Here is a 24,682-nt window from a genome sequence, read left to right on the forward strand (position 1 = left end):
TTCTAACCAGTGACCTTCAGGCAGCCTGACCTCCAATACCCTGTGCTGGTGCAGGTGACCACCACATGGGCTTGCACGCCCTTTGGCTGCAGGGCTAGATGGTAGTGAAGCTGGGCGGGGCTCCACATAGGGACCCGGATTCCAGGGCGCCCCTTGCAGCCAACCCCTGCTTTTGGAGGTTCATCTCTAGCCAGCACAAGCCACGGCCGCCTGGCTGCACACTGTCTCTGTGCTCTTTCAATAGAGCACTTCCTTTCTTGTTATAATCTGACTCACCTTCAAGTTTTTTTCTGTGACGGGGTCAAGAACCTGAAAAGATCTGCGTGGAGACTTCCTTAAACCCCTGCCTGGTGGCACACCATCTTCTGTAACATGCAGGCCTTTCCAGAGCACCCACCGGTGTGGGCAAGTCCTGGGAACAGGCTGCAGAGGTGGCTTGGGTGCAGGCGGGTTTCTTGGCTGTGCCTAGCAGTGTAGCACCTGCCAGCTCTCTCCTTGAAGGACCTGCATCTGGCTGTCCCAAGCTCCTGCCAGGACAAGACGGAGGCCACGGGAGATGTGGCTGGAAGCAATGGGGCTTCTGGGGCAGGGGCAGGTCCCCTCTCCTCTGCAGGCACAGTGCAGGGTGGGAAGGCTCCCACAATGGAATGCAGATGAAGGGATTTACCAGAAAGATGACCGCCACCCTGAGAGGGCATGGGGAATGAGGCTGGTGTACAGACCAGAGGGGAACGCCCTCTGCTGGCAAGGGGTGTGGTTCCACTCCCCACTGAGAGGTGACCGTGTGAGGGCCAGGCTCGCACTGCAGGATGACACCAACAAGAACTGGACGGGCAGGCAGAGGGGCCTGTGTCTGCTCTAGCAGCAAGGTGCCTCCTGGCAGCATGCTGAAGGCTTCAGGTAGTGACAGGAACTGGCTTCTCAGACCAAAGCAAAGCTCAAGCAGATTACAGGCATCAATTTATTTACTTACAACAGCATTTTAGGAAAAAGGCAAACACCCACCCTCCTCTGGTGAACCAGCCCCAGGACCCCTGCAGGCCAGTGCTACCCAGACCTCTGCACCTCAGTGCACCTGCCGTGGGGCTCTGGGGGCTCCCTGAGGCTGTTCCCCAGGAGCCATCAGCTCTTCTCTCCACACCCAGCATGCAGGTCAATTTCCAGAGGCCCAGTGGGACCACAACCAGACAGGGCCTTGACCAACCCCTTCCCCCAGCACCACCCACTGTACGGATACCAGGGCTCCACGTCCAGAACAGAACCCAGGGCAGTGTGCTCTGGTCAGAGTTGCCACATCTCTGAACTTGAACATGGGTCTTTTGGGTGGGCAACACTGGTCCCCCACACCCATGCTGAGAAAACTAGGACCCGGCTTTCTACTTTGGCAAAAAACCCCAAAAAACAAACAAAAAAAACCCCCCAAACCCTAAGAACTTTGATGGCATTAAGTAAACTTTAGGAAACAGAAAAAACAAGACAGCAGCTGGTGCCCAGCCCTCGAGGCCTCCCGCCCGTCTCATGTGGCTCCTGCAGCAGTCCTCTAAGAGCCTGCAGTGGCCCTGAAGGCCACTGTCCCAGCTCCCTTCCACAGCCACTCTGGCATCCAAGCTGAGGAGGCAAGTGGGGCAGTGGCCAGGGGAGTGCCCGCTGATTTACAGTGAAAGACAAAACTGTGGCACCCACTGAGGAGTGGGAGGCACTGGCAAAGGCCCTAGGAAAAAGGTCATGTGGCTGGAGGAGCCTGGAGTTCTGGTGGGCGCTGAGGGAGACAGAGCTCAGACCCAGTGGCCCAAGGTACCTCCAGAGGCAGCTGCCCAGCAAGGATGAGAACCCCAGGTAGGCACACCTGGACCTGGACCTGGATGACTGTTCTGTCCGGGGGAGTGGGCACCTCTAAGAACCGAGGGAGGCGAGGGCAGGAGGCCCCAGCAGGGCTCAGCCAGCTGTAGTATGGCCAAGACCCCAGCCCTGAACCACAGAAGAAGGTCATCATCTGTAAATGCCCAGCAGAGTGTCAGCGGTGCTGGACACAGGTCCACAGGCACCTTCTTGTGACAGGCTGTCTGTCAAGGGGGTGGCCCCAATCCCCACTGGCTGACAGTAGTCAGCAGGGATGCAGCCCCTGGAGCGTGAGGGCCCCACAGCACTGGGCTCAAGTCCACACACATCCTTTGGCCAGTCCCATCAACTCTGCACAGTGAAGGACCGAGGGCAGCATGCCAGGCTCCAGGGTCCGCCCAGAGTCACAAAGCTACCCACACCAGTGTGCATAAACTCAACACCAGGATGCAGACCCACTGTCCAACCTAAGAGGAACAGGATCAGTTCTGAGCCCACCCTGGCCCGGCAGGCAAGAGGAGCTGAGAGGCCATGGCTGCCGGTTGCAGCTCTGCAGGATCAAAAGGTGAGAGACAGTGGGGAGGAAGGACAGGAGCCTCCAGCACATCACAGAGCAGGGGAGCCAGTGCACGTAGAGGCGCAGTTAATTCCTCAAGGCAGCCAACCTGGGAAACCAACAGAGGGTCATGTGAGACAAGAAAGGCAAGGGCCAGGGGAACACTGTGTCCACATGTCAGATGCCTGCTCAGCCAGATGCCCCCCACCCCAAGCTCATGATCCTTTCCTCAGTTTCAGCTTCCTAAGGTCATCCTGAGACAACAGGAGTAAAAACACCAGAAAACAGCCAAGTACCACCAGCTACACTTAGGAAAAGCAGATTTCCTTTCTCAGCCTAGTCCTAGGGATTGAACCCCAGGGTACTCTACCGTTGAACTACATCTCCAGCCCTCTTGATTTTGAGAGACAGGGTCTCAAAGAGGCTGGTTTCAAATTTGTGATTCTCCTGTCTGAGCCTCCCAAGTAGCTTTGATTACAGGTGTGTACAACTGCATTCAGCCAAGATTCCTCTTTCTGAAGTGAGCCGTGTACACACAAACCTGGGATGCCACATCAGACACCAACTGCCTTCTATGCAGGGCTGACCACAAGCAGATGAAGAGGAGACATGTTTGAGAGCCCAGATAGGAGTGTTCCTGGAGCTGAAGATCCACCACCCACACTAACATTCTGACTGCAGGGAGGAGGACAGACCCTTCTGTGCCCAGCCTCAGCCCAAACTGCCTTTAGTGTCTCTAACTTGTATCTGCCTTCACAGCACAGAGCACAGGCTGACGGCTGCTCCAGGGCACCACCCTACCTCCGGGAGAGCTGGTCCTCCTGGCTGCGAACAGAGCTCTCCCCCACCGCGGAGGCACCCTCAGGCAGCTGGCTGAGCTGGTCCAGCACCTCTAGGCCATTCTCCTCAGCAATCTGCACAATGAGGCTGTCCACCTGCTCCTGAGGTGTGGTGAGTGTGGTGGCTGAGCTCATGGAGTCCTCCATCACCTGGGGGCAGAGCACATTCTGGTCAGTCGGGGAAAGGGCTACAGCAGCCTTCCACAGCCCCACAGGGCCCCACTTCATTTTTCTTTTTTTTTATTTTTTAGTTCTTGGCGGACACAACATCTTTGTTGGTATATGGTGCTGAGGATCGAACCCGGGCCGCACGCATGCCAGGCGAGCGGGCTACCGCTTGAGCCACAACCCCAGCCCCCCACTTCATTTTTCATTCTCCACCCACATGCGCCTTCTCATGCCAATATTTTCAGGATGCTCTCTCTGCTCCCTCACCCCTTCCTGCCACTCCTTTATTTTGTTCCCCTACTGTGCACACGAGTGCTGAGGGCACTATCTACAACTCTGTGTGCTCGTCTATCATCCACCTGGTCCTCCCTACATTCCCTCTCGGGGTCCTGGCAGGGACCACCTCAAAGGACTCTCACGAGACACAGTGGCCTGTAATCCCAGTGACTCGGGAAGCTGAGACAGGAGGATCATGAGTTCAAAGCCAGCCTCAGCCATAGTGAGGCGCTAAGCAACTCACTTTTATTTAGAGACCTTGTCTCTAAATAGAATGCAGAATAGGGATGCGATGTGGCTCAGGAGTTGAGTGCCCCCGAGTTCAATCCCCAGTACCAAAAAAGAAAAAGACTCTCAGGGACAAGGGACTGAGCACCCTCCAGCCCTTCCACAGCACTACATACCGATGTGTGCACATCCAGATTCTGCACCTGCTGCTCAAACCTGTCCATCACGGCAGAGACCTTCTGTAGGTCCATGGTGCTCAGGGCCTTATCCAGTGCTTTGGTTACCTGTGCCATGTTCTTCGTCACCTGGGACAAGAGAGGGTTGGGGAAGGGAACAGGATTAAGGTGAGCAAGGGTTTTCCTCCAAGAACATGTCCTCTTGAGCTCCGATGGGAGCCCAGGGCCTTAGCAAATGCTGTCAACTGAACGCACAAGCACATGGCCACTTACGGGACAAGGAGGACATGGTGGAGCTGCAAGCCTACACCTCTTCCAGAGGGGCCCTGCTGTGAAACTAAGGGGTCTAGTGAGAGTCCCAAGATCAGCTGTGACAAGTCTGGCCACAAGGCTCTGCGTTTGGTGCTGTCAGAGGACCCCAGCCCACTTTCCTGTGTTCAGCCAGCACTCCCCATGCCTCAGCCCTTGCTGACCCAGCTTCCCTACACTCTGGGCTGCCCCAGACCAGCCATCAGATCCCGTTCCTGCTTCAGTCAGCACAAGCAGCAGGACCCTAGCACTCACCCCTTTCATGGTCACTGCCATCTGCACCTTGGAGGTTACTGCATCCACACGGGATGCCATGCGGAGCCAGTTCACACCTTCATTCTTCTTGCGGATGGCATTCTCAGCATAGACTCGGGCACACTCCACATTCTTCTGCTGAAGGGCCTGATTCAAGGGGAAAAGTTTATAGGGGAAATTAGTAGTTTGTCTGCACACTGGCTAGGAGGAGCCTGGCGATACCCTCTCCAGGGGGTCGTTTGCTAACATGGAGTGGGGAGGCCTTTCAGTCCCAGGTACACTCATCAACAGCGTTGGTGAGGGCCAGGGTGTGGCTCAGTGGTGGAGCCCTTGCCTTGAATGCAAAGGCCCTGGGTCCCGTCCTTGGTGCATCCCCCCGCCCCCTCTGTGAGCTTTGTACAACTGTGATGTCTAAGCCTCAAGCCCACTTAGGAGCATGGGTTGAGCCCAAGGGTGGATGGTGCAGTGGGCCCTCCGGAGTGGTTGGCCTGCTGCACAGAAGCAGAGGGGAGAGGCAGAGGCACCGAGTCCAAAGTAGATGCCACTGCTGCAGGAATGGCACAGGCCACTGTCACACAGACTGTGGCCAGCTGCCTGGGAAGCCAAAATCAACATCCCTGAAGCCACTTCACCAAGGAGGCATGGTTTTCTCATGGTTTTGGTGCTGGGAGTTGAGCCCAAGGGTGCTCTACTGCTGAGCTCCATTCCTGCCTTTTACTTTCATTGTGAGATGTGGTCTCCCTAAGTTGACCAGGCTGGCCTCAAATTTGCAATCCTCTTACCTCGGCTTCCACAGAGCTGGGATTACGGGTGTGCATCAGTGCACCTGGCTTTTTTTGAATTTTTTTTTTTAAACAGTGCTGGGGATTGAACCAATGGCTTCCTGCATGCTAGGCAAGTGCTCTACCACTGAGCTATATCCCCAGACAAGGAAGTAATGTAAGTAAAGTTTCAATGGAAGTTCCACCAAAAGCAAGGGTCCCCAACATTCCTTTTGCCCTGCCTTCTCAGGGTTCTCCCAGGAGAGGCCCCCAGAGAGTCTCCAGCCCTACCACACCCCATGGAGGCCCACTGTACCCTTGCCTAAACCCTGACGTCCTGGACACCAGCTCTGCAGAAAAGAATGATGAGATCATACAGGGACAGGTAGAGCCCACTTCCTGTATTTAGGGCAAAAGCAACTTCAGAATATCAGAGGAATAACAGGATGGACATTCACAGAGAACCAGCAGAGGCTATGCACTCATCTTCCCATGTGCACACCCCACGGGTCAGGAAGGTAGAGTCAGGAACTGCCCCTTCTCCCAAGACTGCTGGTCTCAGATATGGAAGTGAATATGGCAGGTATCAGAAGCCACAGTGCGGTTCTAGAAGACAGCATCATAATAGAACAGAAAAGCATGGAGAAGGCAGAACCAGAAGCTGGACACGTCGCACACCTTCTTCACTTTGGCCTGCTCCGCCTTGGAGTCCTTCTCTGCCTTCTTGGCTAGCTTCTCCAGCTGCTTCGCTGTGAACTGAGGAGAAACCAAGACATTCTGAGCTGAACGCCTGAGGTCCACCCTCCAAGTCCCGCTCCCCAATCCCTCCACCTCTGCCACCCTGGACTGGCCACAAGTTGAGAAGGCAGAAAGCCCACCATCATGGGGTTGAGACTGCATAGCTTGAGGAAGGAGATGCCCTCTGACAGGTTTTCTAAAACATTTGTCTTCTCCCCAAACACCCTGATCCAAGCCCTTCCCCAGAATGTAAGGCTGACCCCAACTCCTCTTATGTAAGGCTTCCAACTTGTTTCAGGACACCCCCAAATAGCAACACATGATTCTAGATGAAATACTAAAGATGCCAGTGCAGTGGCACATGCCTGTGATCCCCATGGCGCAGGAGGCTGAGGCAGGAGGTTCTGAAGTTCAAGGATAGCCTCAGCAATGTAGTAAGGCCCTAAGCCACTTAGCATGACCCTGTCTCAATACAAAAAATAAAAAGGGCTGGGGATGTAGCTCAATGGCAAAGTACCCCTGGTACCAACCCAACTAACCCTGGTACCAACCCTGGTACCAACCCTGGTACCAACCCATAAAACCCTCAAAACCCATGGGCTGGGGATGTAGCTCAGTTGGTAGTGCTTGCCTCGCATGCCCAAAGCCCTGGGTTCAATCATCAGCACCACAGAACAACAACAAAACCTCTCAAAACCTGAAAATATAATTTCCACAGAATACTTGTGCAGACAGATCCCAGAAACCTGATTGTCCTGCTACCACCACTACCAGGATGCGTGTGCCCAGGACCTCTGCAGCTGCCTGGTGCCAAAACCAGTCCTAGCCACTGCCACCACTGCTAGGGGCCTGGCTTACTGGTCTTCCATGCAACTGATCCCCTGAGGGCCTGTGCCCCCAGCAGCAGTACTTCACAAAGACTTGGTGTGAGGTGAGGCCACTCGAGAGCTCCATGTGGTAGTCTGTGGACTCCATTCCTGCCCAACCTCAGTCCAGTGAGAAACAAGATACCGTTAACCTTGATGATGAAGTGTGGGTCCTTTAAAGGAAAAGTGAGGAACGAGCCTGGGGTTATCAGAAAGCTGAAAACACCACCCCAACACAAGGGGCACCATCCACAGTTCTCTGATAGTGACTTTCAAGCATTTCAGGCCACAGGTTAATTGCTTAGCAGGACCATCAAGGCATAACCATAACACCAAGCTTGTTTCTTGAGAGATAATACACTCAGTCTTTCATGGATGAGCTAGAGTGATCTACTGCCAGAAAAGAGGAATCAATTAATATTGCACAGAGCCAGCTCGACAACTTGTCTTTGGTCAGCAGTCTGAGCAGTTGTCCCAACTCTGTTTCTAGGATTCTGAGTGTGACTTGTACCATCTGTCCCCATTTGCTCATCGCCAGGACAGGGCTGGGGCAAATGGTCATTTAATACATACCTTCAACTGGAACAGGGTATCTGCAAAGAAAGAGAACATGGTTTGAGGACTGCATGTTCATGAAACATGACAAGCAGCAAGTCTAACAAACAGATGGGCTCACTGAGACCCCTGCAGACACTAGGAGCTTGCACAGAACCCAGACCTGACAGCACTGGCTAGGGCCTGAGCATGAGTCAGAAGATACACTGGTGGCCAGCTCCAGCCCCTTGCTAGCCCGCAGGGCTGTAATCAACACAGACCCTCCCTTAGCCAGTGTCCTTTTTGCGAATGTGGGGTGGGTATGAGGACAGATCATGTAACGCAGGCAGCTCCTGGCCGTGGTGAAAACTTGAGATGGTGGTTTACAATTAATGCAACTTCACAAAAGACCCTTGGGATTCTTTCCCAACCTAATAATGTTCAGTACTTAACAGTCCATTTTGTATGTACTCAATCGTCCCAAAGGTAAATGGATCAAAATAGCCAAGTGATAACTGACTCCATGGCAGCTGCCATTTCTAAGCCATTGCTTCAGGTTACCTTGTTACCAGGTTACCTTGCCTGCCCACCCTGCAGACGGAGTGTCTTGAACAAATCCATTGTTGCCCTAATTCACTGCCTGTTCACTACAACTCAAGGGCCAGGCAGATTCTGATTGATATAAATTTATTAAATTTCTAAATCCAGAGAGTTCAACCCCAGCACAGAAAGAGGGTTCTAGAGGGTTTACCTTAACTCAGAAGGAGAAACCTGAGTACTGGTTCCAAAAGGGTTTGCCCCTCCAGCCCGGAATGTGTGTCCCAAAGGATTCATTCTCTCCTGGCCCAGCATGAAAGTCCTGAGTGCTGGCTTCTGAAGGGTTCATCACCCCCCAGCCTTGAATGAAGATCCCAAGAACTGACTCCTGAAAGGTCACCCCCCTCAGCCCTGAATAAGGGTACATTCCACAGATGCAATCAAGGATCCCCTTTGAGTTCTGGGCACCTAGCAATCTATCTTTTCTCAATACAGGGTCTGGTCAAATGTATGTGTGTATGTGTGTGTGTGTGTGTGTGTGTGTGTGTGTGTGTGTATATTTTAGTACTGGGACTGAACCCAGGGGTGCTTAACCATTCAGCCACATCTCCAGTCCCATTTTAAATTTTATTGAGACGGGGTCTCACTGAATTGCTAAGTGCCTCACTAATCTGTTGATCTGGCTTTGAATTCTTGACCCTCCTGCCTCAGCCTCCTGAGTAGTTGGGATTACAGGCATGTGCCACTGCACCTGGCCAGGGCCTGGTCAAGGCCAAAGCTGGCTTTGACTCTGGAAAACAAAGCTACCCTGATACATGGGCAAGCAAATCAGTGCCATGATGCCCAGTCCATCCCACTTGGCAAAATCCCCTCCCTTCCAGCCTCAGGGTCCTTATCCAGACTGCATGAACAAGACCATGCAGAACAAACAGCTGGAGAAACTGGCTCAAGAAGGTTTCCTCCCCTTCAACAGATGAATGGATAAAGAAAATGTGGTACATATACACAATGGAAAATGAAAGAATGGCACTTGCAGATAAATGGATGGAACTGGAGAATGTAATACCAAGTAATAAATCCATCACCCAAAAAACAAAAGCCAAATGTTTTCTCTGATAAGCAGATGCTGATCCATAATGGGGCAAGGGGATAGGGAAGAATGAAGGAATTTTGATTTCTGTAGAGAAGAGTGAGGGGAGAGGTGGTACTGTGGGGATGGGAAGGATGGTAGAATGAGACAGACTTTATTACTCTAAATAAATGTATGTTTACACTACTGAAGTGACTCTGCACCATGTACAGAGGAATGAGAAGTTGTTCTCCATTTGTGTACAATGTGTCAAAATGCATTCTACTGTAAAATAAATTAATACATAATTTTTCAACAACAACAAAACATGTTTCCTCAAAAGAACCAGGAGAGCTTTTTCTTCAGGAGGGGGGCAGTTAGGTTAGGTATTACCTCTCATCACTCCACGGTGGTCTATAAAGAATTCCAACACATTTTCTTCATGACAATGACATAGTTATATACTTTCTACCCAAGCATTTTGAAAAAAAAAGTTTTAAAGTTTTAAATCTATCACACTACCCCATAAATGTTTCTGCAGATGGAGGCAGCTTAATTTTGCCATTGATTCTTCTTGTTCTTTGGAATCCCTGGGCCCAGAGCACTCCAAAGTGAAGGCGGGCCAGGGAGTCAGACTGCCGGGGTCGGTGGTTCCCTTCCAACCTGTTTCCCCCCCTGCAGAATGGGGCGTATGGCTCCAGTTTCAAAACAGCTGCTGTTGAGGTCTGGGGCTTACCCCTGTGCCCGGCCCTCAGAGCTCTCTTCCTATTTCTTTGAGTGGTGTTCTGGGGTCATGGAGCGCCACTGCACCTTTCCTGGTACCTTCTGGCCAGGCATCCCAGGGCCCCAAAGGCAAAAGTTACGCCAAGTTTAGAGGAAAGGGGGCCTGGACTCCCCTGGGGATGCGAGGTCAAGACTTGGGAGGGGGGTGGTGTCTCCTGGTCAGGATGTGACCAGGGGTCGGGCCCAGGAGACGGTCTCCTGGTCGGGATGCGGGGTCGGGCCGGGGGCGGCGTCGGTGGGGATGTGGGGTCGGGGCCCAGGAGACGGCCTCTCGGGTTGGGATGTGAGGTCGGGTCTCCCGGGCCCAGAGTGGGGTGGGGGCCCGGGGAACAAACCCCAGGTCGGGGATCCGGAGTCCGCCGCCGCCCCTTACCGTCCATGGCCAGTCCGACAGCGGTAGCCCTGGGCCGGGCGCAGGCGAGTGAACCCCACCTCTCTGCTACGCCGGGCGGGGACTTCCGGGTCGCGGCGCTTCCGGTCGTCAGGCGCTCTCGCGAGAGGACGAGATCGCGCGAGGCGCGCGGTTGCCGTGGTGACCGGCGCCGCTGCGGCTCGCGGATCGGCTTTGTGAGACACTCTGGGCGCGCAGCCGCGGAGGCGCGGGGACCCCGGCCCGCGCCGGCGGGGCGGCGGGCTCACCTATGGGACTTTCGAAAAGCAAGCCCAAACCCAGGAAAGGTAAAGGGCGCCCGCCGCTGCTCGGGCAGCCCCGGAGCCCGCGCCCCGACCCCGGTGGCGGGCTGACGGTTGTGCGTGTGTTTCAGGTGAGGAGCAAAGGAAGGGCTCCTCCTATTCGAGTTCGAAATCTAAGGATAGGCTGTCGGAGAAGCACTCCCTGGAGGCCGAGAAGCTCGCGGACAGCCACTTCCTGAGGAAGGGGTCGGCCAAGCACGGGAGGCCTTCTGCTTCGTCGGAAGGTAGGAGGCCCCCGAGGTCACGTTCGCCACGGGACGGGGTCCAGTTTCCAGACCCTGGCCGTGGGGGCGGGGTTCGCTTCAGGGCCTCTGTGTGGGGAGTAATATCCAGTTCTTCATGGACAGGTAAGTTCCCTCAGAGTTAGGTAGCCACCAGGTGTCATCTGGCACCACTGTGAGGTCTGGAATGGAACCTGGGGCACTGCCCGGCGGGAGTGCAGCTGTGAGGAGCCAACCACTGAGACAAAGAAGCAAAGCAGTTAGCAAATGTGTCCCCTTTTAGCAGCTTAGTATGGAGTGGAGGGACTGAGGCCACAACTGCTGGAAGCGGCCTGAATACAGTCTTCCCTCCACTTGGTCTTGCGGACTGTGGAGTGGGACTGTTAGATATTTAAAACAAGGGAAGTGTGATGGGACTTTGCCTTGGAAAAGTCTGTCTGGCTCCAGCACGGAGGCTAGTTGAGGGAGGCACAGAGCCAAGGGAGATCTGTCCTGGGTCCATTGATGTAATCTGCTGGGAACCAGTGAGGCTGTGGCACCAGGGATTCCAGAAGGACCCAGGAGTTGGAAACAACAGAACCTGCTATCTGATGAGATGGGGTTCATGGGTCAGATGAGAAAGTATAAGAAATGGCACACTGGCCGGGCAGGATGTAGGTCATCAAGGGCCACAAGCAGGAGGCAGGGTGAAGTTCAGGCACTGGGCTTGGGATACAGGCTGAACATGAAATTCAGGAACTCCTCACTTGAAGGTAGGAGGCTGAGAAGGGCCAGAGTCCTAGGGTTGCCCTTGTCTCTCAGGGTGCCTTTAGCCACAATTACAAAAAAGCCACCAAATTCAACTGAGGTCATAGTCTCACAAATGATGGAAGAGTCAGATATCACCCTTCTACTGAGCATTCAGAATGGTCTGCTCATCAGCTCACCATTGACTAAGTCCTGCCAAGGACTTGGCATGTTATACTCTGCTGCCCTCATATCAAGGATGTCTTTTGCCATAGTCCCCAGATAGCCAGAAGGCCCCTGGTTTTCCTCACTATTAGCAAGGAGACCTTTCCCTTCAGCTGCTCTGCCTGTCTAGGATGGGCTCACTTTGCAAATTCACCAGAGACTGGAGGAGCCATGAGGCACTGGAGTGGGCAAGACCCCTGCCAGCAAGGAACTGCCTGCTGGAAAGGCACCAGGCAGCAGCTGTCTCACAGCACCTTTTCGGAGGCAGGGACATGAAGAGAAGACAGCAGGTCAAGGAGCAAGAGTGAAGATGAATTTCAAGACAGGGGAGAGTGTGGTTCCTCCACATGGTAGAACATGCTCTACAGTAACAAGGGAGCACCACTGATGTGCTGCCCTGTGGAACAACCCCAGAACATGATGCCACATGAAGGAAGCCAAGTGCACAGAGCACTACAGGATGATGCTCTATGTCCGAATGACCAAAAGCCGATACATAGAGAGGCGCTCAGTGACCTTCTGGTGCCAAGTGCAGGAGTGGGAATTGGCCACACTCAGCACAAGAGGACTTCTTGGGATGATGGACACATTCTTACAACTGAATTGGGCCAGTGCACCAATGGGCTACTGTCTGTCCCTCTGGAGATGGCTTGTATTTTCCCTGGGTTGTGTTTTCCTTGCTTAGTCCAAAGGCAGCTCTCGTGCGCCATGCGCTCTCTTTCTCTCTCTCTCTCTCTCTCTCTCTCTCTCTCTCTCTCTCTCTCTTTTTTAGTTGTTTATGGAACTTTATTTACTTATGGTGCTGAGAATTGAACCCAGTGCCTCACACATACTAGGCAAGTTTTTTACTACTGAGCCACAGCCCCAGTTCCCGGCAGCTCTCTTGAGATTGCCATTCCCCACCCTGTTCTCCCTTGAATGTGTATCCACTTTCCTAAATAGACCTCTGTCTATGCCTTTAAAAAAAAATGGGGGCTGGGGATATAGCTCAGTTGAGAGTGCTTGCCTAGCATGCACAAAGCCCTGAGTTCAATCCCCAGCACCACCAAAAAGAAAAAGAAAAAGGAATTAGGCTGGGCCTGGTGGTGCATGCCTGTAATCTCAGCTACTCAGAAGGCTGAGTCAGGAAGATGGCAAGGTCTACACTAGCCTCAGCAACTGGACAAGACCTGTCTCAAATTACAAAGGGCTGGGGGTGTAGCTCAGTGGTAGAGCACCCCTGGGTTCAATCTCCAGTACCAAAAGAAAAAACTGAATTTGGCTGGGTATGGTGGTGTACATGTGAGTTCCCAGCTACTCAGGAGGATTGCTTGAGCCTAGGAGTTTAAGGCCAACCTGGGCAACTTAATGAGACACTGTCTTAAAATAAAACAAAAGGGTCTAGGGATATAGGTCACTAGTAGAGCACCCAAGTTCAATCCCCGGTACTATACACACACACACAAAACGAAAAAAAAACAAAAAGGACTGATGATGTGGCTCAGTTGTAGAGCACCCCTGGGTTAAATCCTAGCATGTATGAGGCCATGGGCTCCATCCTGGCACCAAAAAAAACAACCCAGTCTCAAAAGGTTACATGTTGTATGATTGATTCCATTTGTGTAATATTCACCAAATGACAAAAATTATAGAGATGGTGAACAGACTAGTGGTGGGGATCTCTGGTGGGAAACAGTCCTGTGTCCCGATGAAGGTGGGGTCACGTGACTACATGGCATGTATCTGTATACCTTGGATCAATGCCAGTGTTTATATTAACTCAGATATAAAAGGTGTTATCATTGGAGGAAACTGGGTGAAGAGTATACAGTAACTTTCTGTTCTACTTTTGCAACTTTCTATGAATGTATAAATATTATAAAAATAAAAACTTTAAAAATATGTCAAAAGTTATTAAAAATGGAGTTCCAGAATTTTTTTGCCTTTTTCTCCAAAATCAGACTAAATAAATGGCAAGTATGGATGACTTCAGGGTCTTTTTTTAAATGTCTTCCAGTTTTGGCCCCTATTATGATAAGAACATGTGAGTCTGCAGCAGTAAATTCCAAATATTTGTTGTAATTTGAAAAGAAAGAGATGCTAAACATCTCTAAATCCTGATTCATCATGTGACATAGACTTACTGGACAGAAGCAAAGGTCCAATGTTACAGTCAACCCTTTGATGTGGTAAAGAAGCATAGAGACAAGATATCAAGGGGTTGATTTCATATCTGGAAAAAAAAATATGTAGTTCCAGTACAAAGAGAGCAAGCAGATCAATGAAATGGAAAACATGAAAAGCTGTGTGAGTGTGTGTGTGTGTGTGTGTGTGTGTAATGAGAGTACAATAAAACTGGCACCAAAAAATAGGTGGGAATTACATTAGCCAAATATATCATTATATTGTGTCCAAGTACGAATACATAAAAATAAAACTCACTATTATGATTATAACACACCAATAAAAGTATGCAAAAAAACTAACTTTAATGCTCGGTATCAAGGGAAAAAACAAGCAGAAAGTGGAAGAACTGTATAATAAATGATGCTAAGAAAAATGTCTAACACTGTAAGGAAAACATAAGTTAGACTGTAGCCTTTTGCCATATGCAGATAGTTTCCAGATGGTCAAGAGTGATTAGAATAAAATGATGTAAATATTAATCTGATTTTTCTAAACCTCAAAGAAGGATGTCACAAAGAAATATTCAAGGTGCTAGGTGCAGTGGCTTTGCCTTGTAATCCCAGCGACTGGGAAGACTGAGGCAGAATGATCACAAGTTTGATTCCTGCTTGGGCAACTTAGTGAGACCATCAGCAATTTAGTGAGATTTCATATCAAAACAATAAATAAATAAATAAATGGGTTGGGGATGTAGCTCAGTGGTAAAGAACCCCTGGGTTCAACCCCTGATACCAAAAGAAAAGAAATATTGAAGGTCTGCCAGGGATGGTTGAGCAGGCCTGTAATCCCAGCTCCTTGGGAAGCTCAACAGAAGGATTGTGAGTTCAAGCCAGCCTTGGCGACTTAACAAGGCCAGGTCTCCAAAACAGGCTGGGATGTGAATGCAAGAGAATGATACACCTGCACATCTGCAGAATGGCTTTCTATAGCAGACCAGTGCGAGAGACCTGCCTGGCATGCATGAGGTCTTGGGTTCAATTTCCAGTGCTACAAAATAAATAATAAAAGCCATGTTGATATCACTAACCACTCATTCTCCCCTGTAATTGGGCTCATGCAGCATTAAGGGAATTGAGGGAGCAAAGCAAGCCCCAAAAGAGCATGATCAACATTTGACTGTATTGTCTGTGCACCTCATTGGGCTTCCACATGCCCTAGCCTGGGAGCCTGGAGCCAGTGGTGGAGGGAGGAGGCTGGGAGCTCCTTGGCTTTCATACCTGGTAACAAGACAAACTCAGTCACCTTTAGGAGCATGCAAACTGCAGTGCCTGAAACAGCCTTTTCTAGCAATTCTGATGGGTAGAGATCTGTACAGAAGTTTTTCCAGAGTTATAACCCTCTGGATGCTGGGCATCTGGGGCAGAACTGCCTTTATATCCTCTCCTTCCTGTGCTGTTGCCCTGAAGCCACCCTACAGCTGTTTCCCCAGGGCACAGGAAATCTAGAAAGTCTCCTGTTTCTCCCTTGAAGGAAAGGACCCTTGTGGCTGAATTGTGAATCCATGTGAGCTTTGGAACTTCCGTGCACAGTCTCTCCTGCTAACCCCAAGCCCAATTCCTTTATTCTGGCCCCAGACAGGCCTTGTCTGCATTGTGGAAGTTCCCCACACAGCCACTAAATGCCTGGATGTTTTCTTCCCTCTAGAGAAACCTGATGTAAAGCAAAAGTCGAACAAGAAGAAATTTGTCATTCCACAGATCATCATCACTCGGGCCTCAAATGAGACTCTAATCAGCTACTGTTCCACTGGAAATGAAGAGCAGAGAACCATTCGGGAACAGGCTGATTGGGGTCCCTACCACCGACACAGGAACCCCAGTACAGTAGCTGCTTATGATCTGCATACTAAAGAATAAACAAGCGCCCCTGAATTGTCATGACTCACTGTGCTGAGTTTCAGCCACACAGGCAGAAGGGCCATCCTGCCCCTTTGGAGCCAAGGTGTCCTCAGTCCACTAGGTTCTGCCTCAGTGACCACCTTGGTCTTACCTTCCCTAGGGCCGCTGGCAGCTTATGGAGTGACAGTGACGGGTTCAGAGAGTGAAATTTGTGGTGCTAAATGAATAAACTAGCATTTCCATGTTGGAAGTGGCTGGCTGTGATGAATGATGGACAGCAGGCGGCACCTCGGGCTCTGACTTAGGTGGGCAGTTAGGATCCTTTCCATTCACTTCTGAGGAGTAAGTACTTAGAAGTTACAGTGAGTGGCCTGTCCCCCAAATTGGAGAAAAGGCCAGAGGCTGAGTTGCAGAACAGAGAGGTTCAGAGCTGCCTCGGGCTGCTGGCCTCTGTGCTGCCCAAGGCCAGAATAGTGCAGGAAGTGCCCTGGGATGGGTGGGCAGGGCACATGGACCTTGGAAGTGACCTTGTTAATGCTGTCCTGTCTTCCTGGCCCCCGGTAATGAAGGGCCACTTTGGGATGCAGTTATGATGTCACTGAGAACTCAACTGAGTCCACCCTCAGCACCGTCTTCAGGTCAGGTTGTGGCCTGACTGAGTGCCCTGGCCTGTCTGATCTTATGTATGTAGTAACAATGTGTTAGTTTTGTTAGTTTCTAGATTGGCTGGCCTCAGAGGGCAAACCAGAAATAGGGGACAGTGGCATGGCCACAGTCTTCTCAGGTATTGAGGTGCCTGTCACACATATCGACATATTGTTCTTTTTTTTTTTTTTTCTATTTTGAATTAGGGTCTCACTAATTTACTGAGGCTGGTCTCAAACTTTAAATTCTCTTGCCTCAGCCTCCTGAGTTGCTGGAATTCTGTAATTCCAGCATGAGCCACCAAGCCTGGCTCCAACAGCTTCAAATATATACATACATACGAACATGTAAATCCATCTAGTATAAACACAAGTCCTATCTAGTACTATGTACATACTACATACAAACACAGCACCCTCTAGGACTGGGCTAGAGATTGGCAAGGCAGACGCCCTGGGCTTGCCCGCATTCACTGCGGAGCTCTGCTCTTCCTAAGTGAAGGGAAGCATCTGAGGGTGGTGCACCTGCAGGGGAAGGCTCGCTGGAATGCCTGCCGCCTTCTGCTGGTGTACCAGCTGGTGGGGTCTCCATCCAACCCCACGCACTGAGCTCCGAGGATGCGCTCCGAGGGGGCGGGAGGCTGCAACCTCCCCAGGGGGGGCGTGTCTAGGTCCTGGCAAGGTCCCCTGGGTAACCGTGGCAGGGGGCGGGGCAGCACGAGCCGGAAGTAGATCGCGCGCCTGCGCGCTCGGGCAGTGGCGCCGGCTCTCGTCATGGCGGAGCCGGACCCCGAGTCGGAGCAGATCCGTCTGAAGTGTATCCGTAAGGAAGGCTTCTTCACGGTGCCTGCGGAACACAGGGTGCGACGGGGGGCCCCTCGGGGACGCGGCCTTCCTCTCCAGCAGGGTCGCGCTGGAGCGCCGACGTCGCAGTGCGGCACGCGCGGGAACGACGGCCCCGGGGACGGGGACGGGGACGGGTCCTCCTGGCAGCCTCGCGGTGTCTGGATGGGGACGGGACCCCGCTGGCGGCCTCCCAGGGATGGGGCGGGGAAGGGCCCGGCTGACGGCCTCCCGGGGACGGGGCGGGACGAGGCCCGGCCTCCCGCGAGGGCAGACTCCCAGCTCCTACCCCTGCTTTCCCGATTCCGCCCGCGACGGGCTCCGCCGCCGCAGCTGGTGCTGGACGAGAACTTGGCGGCCTGGTTCCCCTCTCCATCTGCGCCTGGGGGCTCTTAGGGGCCGGCAGCCCTCTCTGGGGACATATGCCGCCACTTCCATTACTGTCTCTTTTGTGGGATGAAGGCGCTGAATGATTTTTACCAAGATGGACACATGGTGTAAGGAAAGCGGGGTTGTGTTTTCGAAGAATCAAGAGCTGGGCTTGGTGGTGCACGCCTGGAACCCCAGCCGCTTGGGAAGCTGAGGCAGGAGGATGGGGAGTTCAAAGTCAGCCTCAGCAATTTAGCGAGGCCCTGTCTCTAAAATATTGAAAAAGGCTGGGATGTGGCTCAGTGAGTGGTTAAGCGCCCCTGGCTTCACTCCCTGGCACCAAAATAAATAAATAAACAAACAATGATCGTGGCCAATGGGAGGATAGGCAAAGTGCATAATTAGTAGTGCCTGGAGACATGGAAGTCTCTGGGGTCTTAGGAGTGCATTCATCTGGGGCCAGGACGAAATTGGCAGAAGAACTGGCATTTCTTTTGGACCAGGAAGTGTGATCAGATTGGACACAGATGAGAAGGGTGGCATGCCACACTCAGGAGGCAGGGGCAGAGCAGGAGGGTCACAGTGTGGGCAGGAGGTGCCAGCAGAGAGCAGTGTGAGAAGGGATGAGACCCTGGAGGGAGCCAGCCAGTTGCCTCTAGGTCTCAGAGAGTAACAAGACAAGAGAAGAGAAACCAGGAGAGGCTGTTAGAGTCAGAACCCTGCTGCAGACACTGCTTAGATACAAGGAGAAGTGCTCATTCCGTTCCCCAGAGGCACCACATCATGCAGGGTTGTCAGGGTGCAGGCTCTCTGGGTGGACAGAGCTTTATCTCCTCCTCACTAACATCCTAGAAAGGCAGCTGTTTTCCACCCGGTGGGCCATGGTGTTTTTTTTTTTTTTTTTTTTTTGTGGTACTGGGGGTTGAAGCCACGGCCTTGAGCATGCTGGCAAGCAGTCCACCGCTGAGCTGCATCCTAGCCCTCTTCTGCCTTGTTGCTCCCCCTGTTCTCAGCCATTCCCAGCCTCCCTGGAGGGGAGTGGGTGGTAGCCAGCTTCCTTTGACCTGGAGGACACACGTGGCCAGGTGCCACTGAACAGTGCTTCTTTTCTTCTGTTTTTCTTTCTTTTCTTTTTTTTTTTGATACAAGAGATTGAATCAAAGTGTTCTTTTTTCTACAACTGAGCTACATCCCCAGCCCTTTTTAGTTTTTATTTTGAGAAGGGATCTCGCTAAGTTGGTGAGGCTGGCCTGGAACTTGGGATCCTCCTGCCTCAGCCTCCTGAGTGGCTGAATTACTGGCCTGCGCCACCCTGCCCAGCCTGAGCCATGTTTCTTCACACAGAGGAGGTAGTGACTGGATGGTGACGATAGTATTCTCTGCCATAATGGTGTTGCTGTGCACAGTGGTGACTGTTGTAGACAGCAGGCATGCAGACTGAGATGGAGAAGGAGTGGCTAGGCCACCTCTGTATTTCGTTCAAAGTGGGCCCAGTATCATCCTCCCCCTTTTCTCATCAGAGAAGCCCAAGTGTGTGGCTGCTTTTCTCTTTGGTGAGCAGGACATGGGTGGACTTCTCAGTGCCAGGTGGGTGAGAAATGCCTGTTCTCAGCTGTTTACCAGCTTCCAGGCGCCACACTGGCAGCACCTCTCTCTTTCAGCTGGGGCGATGCCGGAGCGTGAAGGAGTTTGAGAAGCTGAACCGCATTGGCGAGGGCACCTATGGCATTGTGTGTGAGTGGCCACCGTGGGGTGCCTGGAGGCGCAGCTTGTGGCTGATGAGTACAGGCTGGGTTGCCACGAGGCAGCTGTGTTGGCTGGCAAAAGCTTCTCAAGGCTGGGATGTGGCTCAGTGGTTAAGTGCCCCCCGGGTTCAATCCCAAAGCTTGTTCAGGAACTTTTAACTCCCAGTGCAGTTTCCATGAACTTTACACCATATCTGGGGGCAAACCTCAGTTTCAGGTTGCTAATATCAGTAACCCAAATGTATGACCATGGAATGCAGCGGCTGTTAGAATATTGAAAGGTAGAATTTTCAGCAGCAGCTGGCGTTCATACCAGCTCTGTTGGTGTGAGACTTTCTGTCTAGTGTTTGGAAGAGGGACCATCCAGATAGAGCTCTTTATTTGTTGTTGGAACATAGCTGCAGGCAGATGTGAAGCAGTGGGTCATGTGTTGCCCGAGGAGGAGAATGCATGGAGTTTGAGTTGCCGGAGGCCAGGTTTCAGAGAGTAACTGGGTATTCATTCCCACCCAGCTCAAGTGAGGGAGCACCGGGGAGCTTGTCTCAGGAGTATTGCTTGCACAGAGTGAGGACTGAGCATCACTAGGCACTAGGTTGCTAGAGGAAAGGGAGTTCTGAGGAGCTGAGGGGGGCTCCTGAGGAGGGGCAGGGAACCCCAAGGAGCCTCAGAGGGGCTCCTGCCTAGCACAGAGGGGCTTGTGATGGGTTTCCATTCCAGATCGGGCCCGCGACACACAGACAGATGAGATCGTTGCCCTGAAGAAGGTGCGAATGGACAAGGAGAAGGATGGTGAGTGGGGAGGGGTAGACTTCTACAGCTAGGACCTCAAAGCAGGAAGGGGTTTGATGAGGGGGCTGGCTCAGCCTGTCACCTCCAGGCCAGGTTTGTGAAGTCTATCCCCACTGCCTGGAGGTGTGTGGATTCTCTCCTGCCCCTCCTCTCCCTCCAGTCTGGCGATTCACCTCACCTGCCTTCCACACCAATCTGGCACCCTGCTGAGCCGCAGCTGGGGGGGGGGGCTGGGGAGGGGGACTCGGACCCACCAGGATGCCTGCAGTACAGCAGTGAGCACAGATTTGCTGATTTTATTGATGAGTGACAGTGACGAGTGGTGTTGGGATGGCCAGTCTCCCTGAGCGGGGACAGTAGCGGCATCTTTCACTGGGTGTCCCTAGAGCCTGAAGGCAGGGCAGGGCTCACTGAGCCTTCTCTGTTGCAGGCATCCCCATCAGCAGCCTGCGGGAGATCACTCTGCTCCTGCGCCTTCGCCACCCAAACATTGTGGAGCTCAAGGAGGTGGTTGTCGGGAACCACCTGGAGAGGTACCCTGCCGGGCCCACTACCCGTGTGGGCCCTGTTCCTCTGTGCCACCCTTCCTGCAGTGAGGGAGGGCCTCTGCCCAGAAGGGAGAAGACAGGATGGGGCATGTGTTTTCTCCCAGCATCTTCCTGGTGATGGGTTATTGTGAACAGGACCTGGCCAGCCTCCTAGAGAATATGCCAACGCCCTTCTCTGAAGCTCAGGTATGTGAGGGGCACGTTGCGAGCCCTGGTCAGTGACCACTGTACCAAACAAGGCTGGTGGTGGTGTGGGGGTGTCTCCGCCCTCTTGAAAGAGGTGGAGTTACTGCCTGTGGGGCATGTTGGGGAGTGCGAGGAGCCCAGCCTGGGACACGCCAGGCCCCTGGGGAGGAGAGGTGGCAACTGCACGTTTCTGGTTGTATTGGACACAGCAACCGCTAAGTTCCTGAGGCTGTGTGTCGACAGCCTGGCCACCAGTAGGGACATGGCACAGAGGGTCCACCATGGGCTCGCCCTAACCCTTGCCTGGGTCTCTACACAGGTCAAGTGCATTGTGCTGCAGGTGCTCCGGGGCCTCCAGTACCTTCACAGGAACTTCATCATTCACAGGTGAACTGAGGTAGCCAGAGGGAGGTCAGAGCAGTTGCCTGCACTGGTCAGGGTGACCGGCCTCCCCTGCTGCAGTCATTCGCAGAGACCGCCAGGGACAGATGTATAGTAGAAGTTCTCCAGCTGCCTGGGGGAAATGTCTTCTGCCAGGAACTGCTGGGAGTGGGGGACCTTTGGGGACTGGAGCCGGAGGCTGGCTTTGCCTCTCCCACAGCAGCGGGAGCTACTACATACCTGGTGGCTAGTGTCCTTGCCATTGCTACCCTTTGCTTTCAGAAGGGGGTTGGGGGCAGTGTAAGACCGATGTGGTCTCAGGCTGTGGTGAGTCTGCCCCATGGAGCTTGCTTCCTGGGAACACTGGCGTTCTGTCACAGGGACCTGAAGGTGTCCAACCTGCTCATGACCGACAAGGGCTGTGTGAAGACAGGTGGGCACGGCGTGCTGGCCCTGCATGTGTGGAGGTGGCTTTCTGTGGACACACCTTTGGTGGTGGGGGTGTCGGTCCTTGTTTAGTGCCCTGAAGGACCTCCCCCTCCCCCTTTGCCTTTACCACAGCGGATTTTGGCCTGGCCCGGGCCTACGGTGTGCCAGTCAAGCCAATGACCCCCAAGGTGGTCACCCTCTGGTGAGTCCCTCCCGGGGATGAGTGTACCTGTTTCAGGGCCCTTTGAGGGTGGGGCTGACACTGCAGAAGAGTGGAGAGTGGGAGACTCATAAAAGCTGGACAGAGAAAGGCACTCCAGGTCACCTGTGGCCTAGGACAGCTTCCCAGAACAGCCAGGGTTGACCTGGCAAAGGGTGACAGCTAGGGTTAGTGGTCTGAAGGAGCCCGCCTTGTCCACCTTCCTGAGGTGGTGCCTTCAGAGCTGGCTTGGAAGCACCTTGGGAGTTGGTGGCCTACGTAGCTCCGTGATCAGCCTGCTAATAGGCAGAACCACCTGTGGCAAGGGGGGACATGAGGTCCCTATGTGGCGCCTCTGGAGTGTGCATTGACCACACTCCAGTGGCTGATGTCCACAGGCCTGTGCCAAGGCCTCGGTGGTTCTTGTAACGCCCAGGACAAGCTCATGTGGCAGCTCTCCATTAACAGCTGTGACCACTGTGTCACCCTGGTTTTCAGGCCTAGAGCAGAGGGTGTTGGACCTGGCAGTAGTGGTCCTGTTGTTCAGGGTACTGTGGAGCCCCTGGGAGGCTTGGCCCTGGCTGAAGGAGAGGGGCTGGCCACAGGTGACCTGGAGTACTTTTCTCTGCAGGTACCGTGCGCCTGAGCTGCTGCTGGGAACCACCACCCAGACCACCAGCATCGATATGTGGTGAGAGCAGCTGCTCCCAGAGCTCAGTCAGGGCAGGGCAGGGCAGGGCAGGGCAGGAGTCTTCCCTGGGTCTGGAGGGAGCATGAGAGTGTAGCTGCAGAGTGGCTGTGGGAGCAGGTCTGCCCTGGCTGTGCCCTCTTGCCTATCCCATCACCAGTCTGGTGGCATGGCACTCAGGTCTGTGGTCTCTCCCCTTGTAGGGCGGTGGGTTGCGTTCTAGCTGAGCTGTTGGCCCACAAGCCCCTTCTCCCAGGCACCTCTGAGATTCACCAGATTGACCTAATCGTGCAGCTGCTGGGGACACCCAGCGAAAACATCTGGCCGGTGGGTAACCTGGCAGTCCCCAGTGCCCCCTGTGCCCAGCCCATCCGTGGCTCCAGCCCTGCCTCCTGCAGGGTTTCTCAAAGCTGCCCCTGGCTGGCCAGTACAGCCTGAGGAAACAGCCATACAACAACCTCAAGCACAAGTTCCCCTGGCTCTCTGAGGCTGGACTACGCCTGCTGAATTTCCTCTTCATGTATGACCCCAAGAAAAGGTCAGATTCCCGCCTGCGGGCAGTACTGCGAGTCAGCATTTGGAATGGGAAGACCCTGCTCTCTGCAGAGGTGGAGGGACCCCTCAAACCCACATCCCTTGTTTATTCTTGTGGTGCTGGGTCTGAACCTGGAGCCACATCCCCTGGGCCAGTGCTCTACCCCTTCCCCCAGCTCAAGCAGAACCTTGAAAGACAGTTTCTCACAACATGGGTTGCATTGCTGCCAATGTCCAGGGTGGGTTCTCTCTGCTTCCTCCTGTTGTAGAACTCACTGAGGTTCCCTGTGGTCTCTGGACCCCAAACCTCTCTTTACCATCTACCCTGCTACTGGAAGTTTAAAACGAAGCGGTTGGGGTGTGAGGGAACAGACCTTTTTGAGGCCAGCATCCCATTAATAGGCTGCTTTTCTGCAGGGCAACCGCGGGAGACTGCCTGGAGAGCTCCTACTTCAAGGAGAAGCCCCTGCGTAAGTTCCCCAGACCCTCTGGGTTCTGTTCTCGGGGGGCTTGCTTGGCCAGTGGCCCTTTTTTTGGTGGGTGGGCTTCCAAGGCAGGCAGGAATGTGGACATCCTGGATAGGTGAGGACCTGGAGCATGCCCCATGGCCTGGTCTGCTGGGGAGCCACCCATTCCTCTACCCTAACACTGAACTGCTCCTCTCCTGCAGCCTGTGAGCCGGAGCTCATGCCCACCTTCCCCCACCACCGAAATAAGCGAGCTGCCCCGGCCACTGCAGAGAGCCAGAGCAAGCGGTGTAAGCCCTGAGGTGGGCCTGCGTCAGATGGCCAGGCCTGCAGTGGACTGGGAATGCCCCTGCAAGTCAGGCTGGGCCTCCTGGGAAGTTGGCATGCAGCTTGTCCCCAGGCTACCCTCGACCTTCCTGTTCCTTCAGCTGACTCCACCCTGCCTGTGCCCAGAACCAGGCAGGTATGGACGTGGGGTGCAGTAGGGGCGGGAGCTCCAGCCTGTGTACCCAAGTGAGCTGAATTGTTGTGGCAACACCTGATGGCTGTGCAGGGTCTTGTCTGGCAGAAACTCCTGAGAGGAGGACACACTGGTGCTGAAATCTCAGGCGGTACAACGTAGTGGGGTCTTGGAGCCAGGGGTGGGCACTGGCCTCTGAGGACTGCTGTGCTGTTGCCTCTTGGTCACAGGGGCTGCACAGGGCTCAGAGAAGCTGTGGTGACCCTGGGCAGGGCTGGGAAGGGGGGCACCCTTGAAACTCCTGAGAAGCAGCTGGCTCCCATCCTGAGGAAGAGAAACACTTTCCTAACAGACCTGGTTTCACCATTGTTTAATATACTGTGGGGTTCTTGCTTGTATGACATGGACAGTGTCCTCTGAGTGCACTGGGGAGGAAGAGCAGGATGGGGCACAGATCGCCGTACCTGCCCCCTGAAGCTGGGCCAGGGCGGACTCTGCACTTACCCATCCCTGGATGGGTTGGCGTCCTGGGGACCCTGGTCTAAGGGGCCCTAGGTGGCCTCCAGGGAAAGCAGGCTGTGGTTTTTTCCCTCTGGG

At 53.4% G+C, this 24,682-nt stretch overlaps 3 protein-coding genes across 6 annotated transcripts; 2 read left to right on the forward strand and 1 right to left on the reverse strand.

Annotated features, from left to right (window-relative positions):
* Window positions 1–932: 932 nt before the first annotated feature.
* Window positions 933–10,409, reverse strand: CHMP1A (charged multivesicular body protein 1A). The gene is made up of 7 exons (XM_081275070.1): window positions 10,308–10,409; window positions 7,585–7,604; window positions 6,086–6,163; window positions 4,647–4,793; window positions 4,083–4,211; window positions 3,197–3,384; window positions 933–2,504 (listed from the first exon to the last, which is right to left on the reverse strand). The coding sequence occupies exons 1-7, from the start codon at window positions 10,312–10,314 to the stop codon at window positions 2,483–2,485; spliced, it is 591 nt and encodes a 196-aa protein (XP_081131196.1). The 5' UTR covers window positions 10,315–10,409; the 3' UTR covers window positions 933–2,482.
* A 100-nt stretch (window positions 10,410–10,509) lies between these two features.
* SPATA33 (spermatogenesis associated 33) lies at window positions 10,510–15,821 on the forward strand (the record flags this gene model as incomplete). Its single annotated transcript, XM_081274654.1, has 3 exons — window positions 10,510–10,612; window positions 10,699–10,851; window positions 15,610–15,821. The coding sequence occupies exons 1-3, from the start codon at window positions 10,576–10,578 to the stop codon at window positions 15,819–15,821; spliced, it is 402 nt and encodes a 133-aa protein (XP_081130780.1). The 5' UTR covers window positions 10,510–10,575.
* A 1,347-nt stretch (window positions 15,822–17,168) lies between these two features.
* CDK10 (cyclin dependent kinase 10) lies at window positions 17,169–24,434 on the forward strand. 4 transcript variants are annotated; one of them, XM_081273415.1, is made up of 14 exons: window positions 17,169–17,308; window positions 19,180–19,246; window positions 19,321–19,393; window positions 20,122–20,193; window positions 20,624–20,726; window positions 20,846–20,927; window positions 21,247–21,314; window positions 21,689–21,741; window positions 21,870–21,939; window positions 22,568–22,627; window positions 22,828–22,951; window positions 23,023–23,162; window positions 23,576–23,628; window positions 23,829–24,434. In XM_081273415.1, the coding sequence occupies exons 4-14, from the start codon at window positions 20,175–20,177 to the stop codon at window positions 23,924–23,926; spliced, it is 870 nt and encodes a 289-aa protein (XP_081129541.1). In that variant the 5' UTR covers window positions 17,169–17,308; window positions 19,180–19,246; window positions 19,321–19,393; window positions 20,122–20,174; the 3' UTR covers window positions 23,927–24,434. The 4 variants fall into 4 exon arrangements, with proteins under 4 accessions (XP_081129541.1, XP_081129539.1, XP_081129538.1 ...); XM_081273413.1 differs by having other exon boundaries at window positions 19,180–19,393; XM_081273412.1 differs by lacking the exon at window positions 19,180–19,246 and having other exon boundaries at window positions 17,171–17,308.
* The last annotated feature ends 248 nt before the right edge of the window (window positions 24,435–24,682 follow it).

Source organism: Spermophilus citellus (assembly GCF_964194105.1).
Source record: "Spermophilus citellus genome assembly, chromosome: 18".
NCBI lineage: Eukaryota > Metazoa > Chordata > Mammalia > Rodentia > Sciuridae > Spermophilus > Spermophilus citellus.

Excerpts from the sequence above, each read along its gene's own strand:
- CHMP1A (XM_081275070.1), bottom strand. Across the intron at positions 4,212-4,646 it reads TGGCAGTGACCATGAAAGGG|GTGACGAAGAACATGGCACA; the intron begins GTGAGTGCTAGG and ends CTCTTGTCCCAG. Across the intron at positions 3,385-4,082 it reads ATCTGGATGTGCACACATCG|GTGATGGAGGACTCCATGAG; the intron begins GTATGTAGTGCT and ends CTCTGCCCCCAG.
- CDK10 (XM_081273412.1), top strand. The coding sequence starts at position 17,222 with ATGGCGGAGCCGGACCCCGAGTCGGAGCAGATCCGTCTGAAGTGTATC. Across the intron at positions 22,952-23,022 it reads CCAGCGAAAACATCTGGCCG|GGTTTCTCAAAGCTGCCCCT; the intron begins GTGGGTAACCTG and ends TGCCTCCTGCAG. Across the intron at positions 23,629-23,828 it reads CTTCAAGGAGAAGCCCCTGC|CCTGTGAGCCGGAGCTCATG; the intron begins GTAAGTTCCCCA and ends CCTCTCCTGCAG.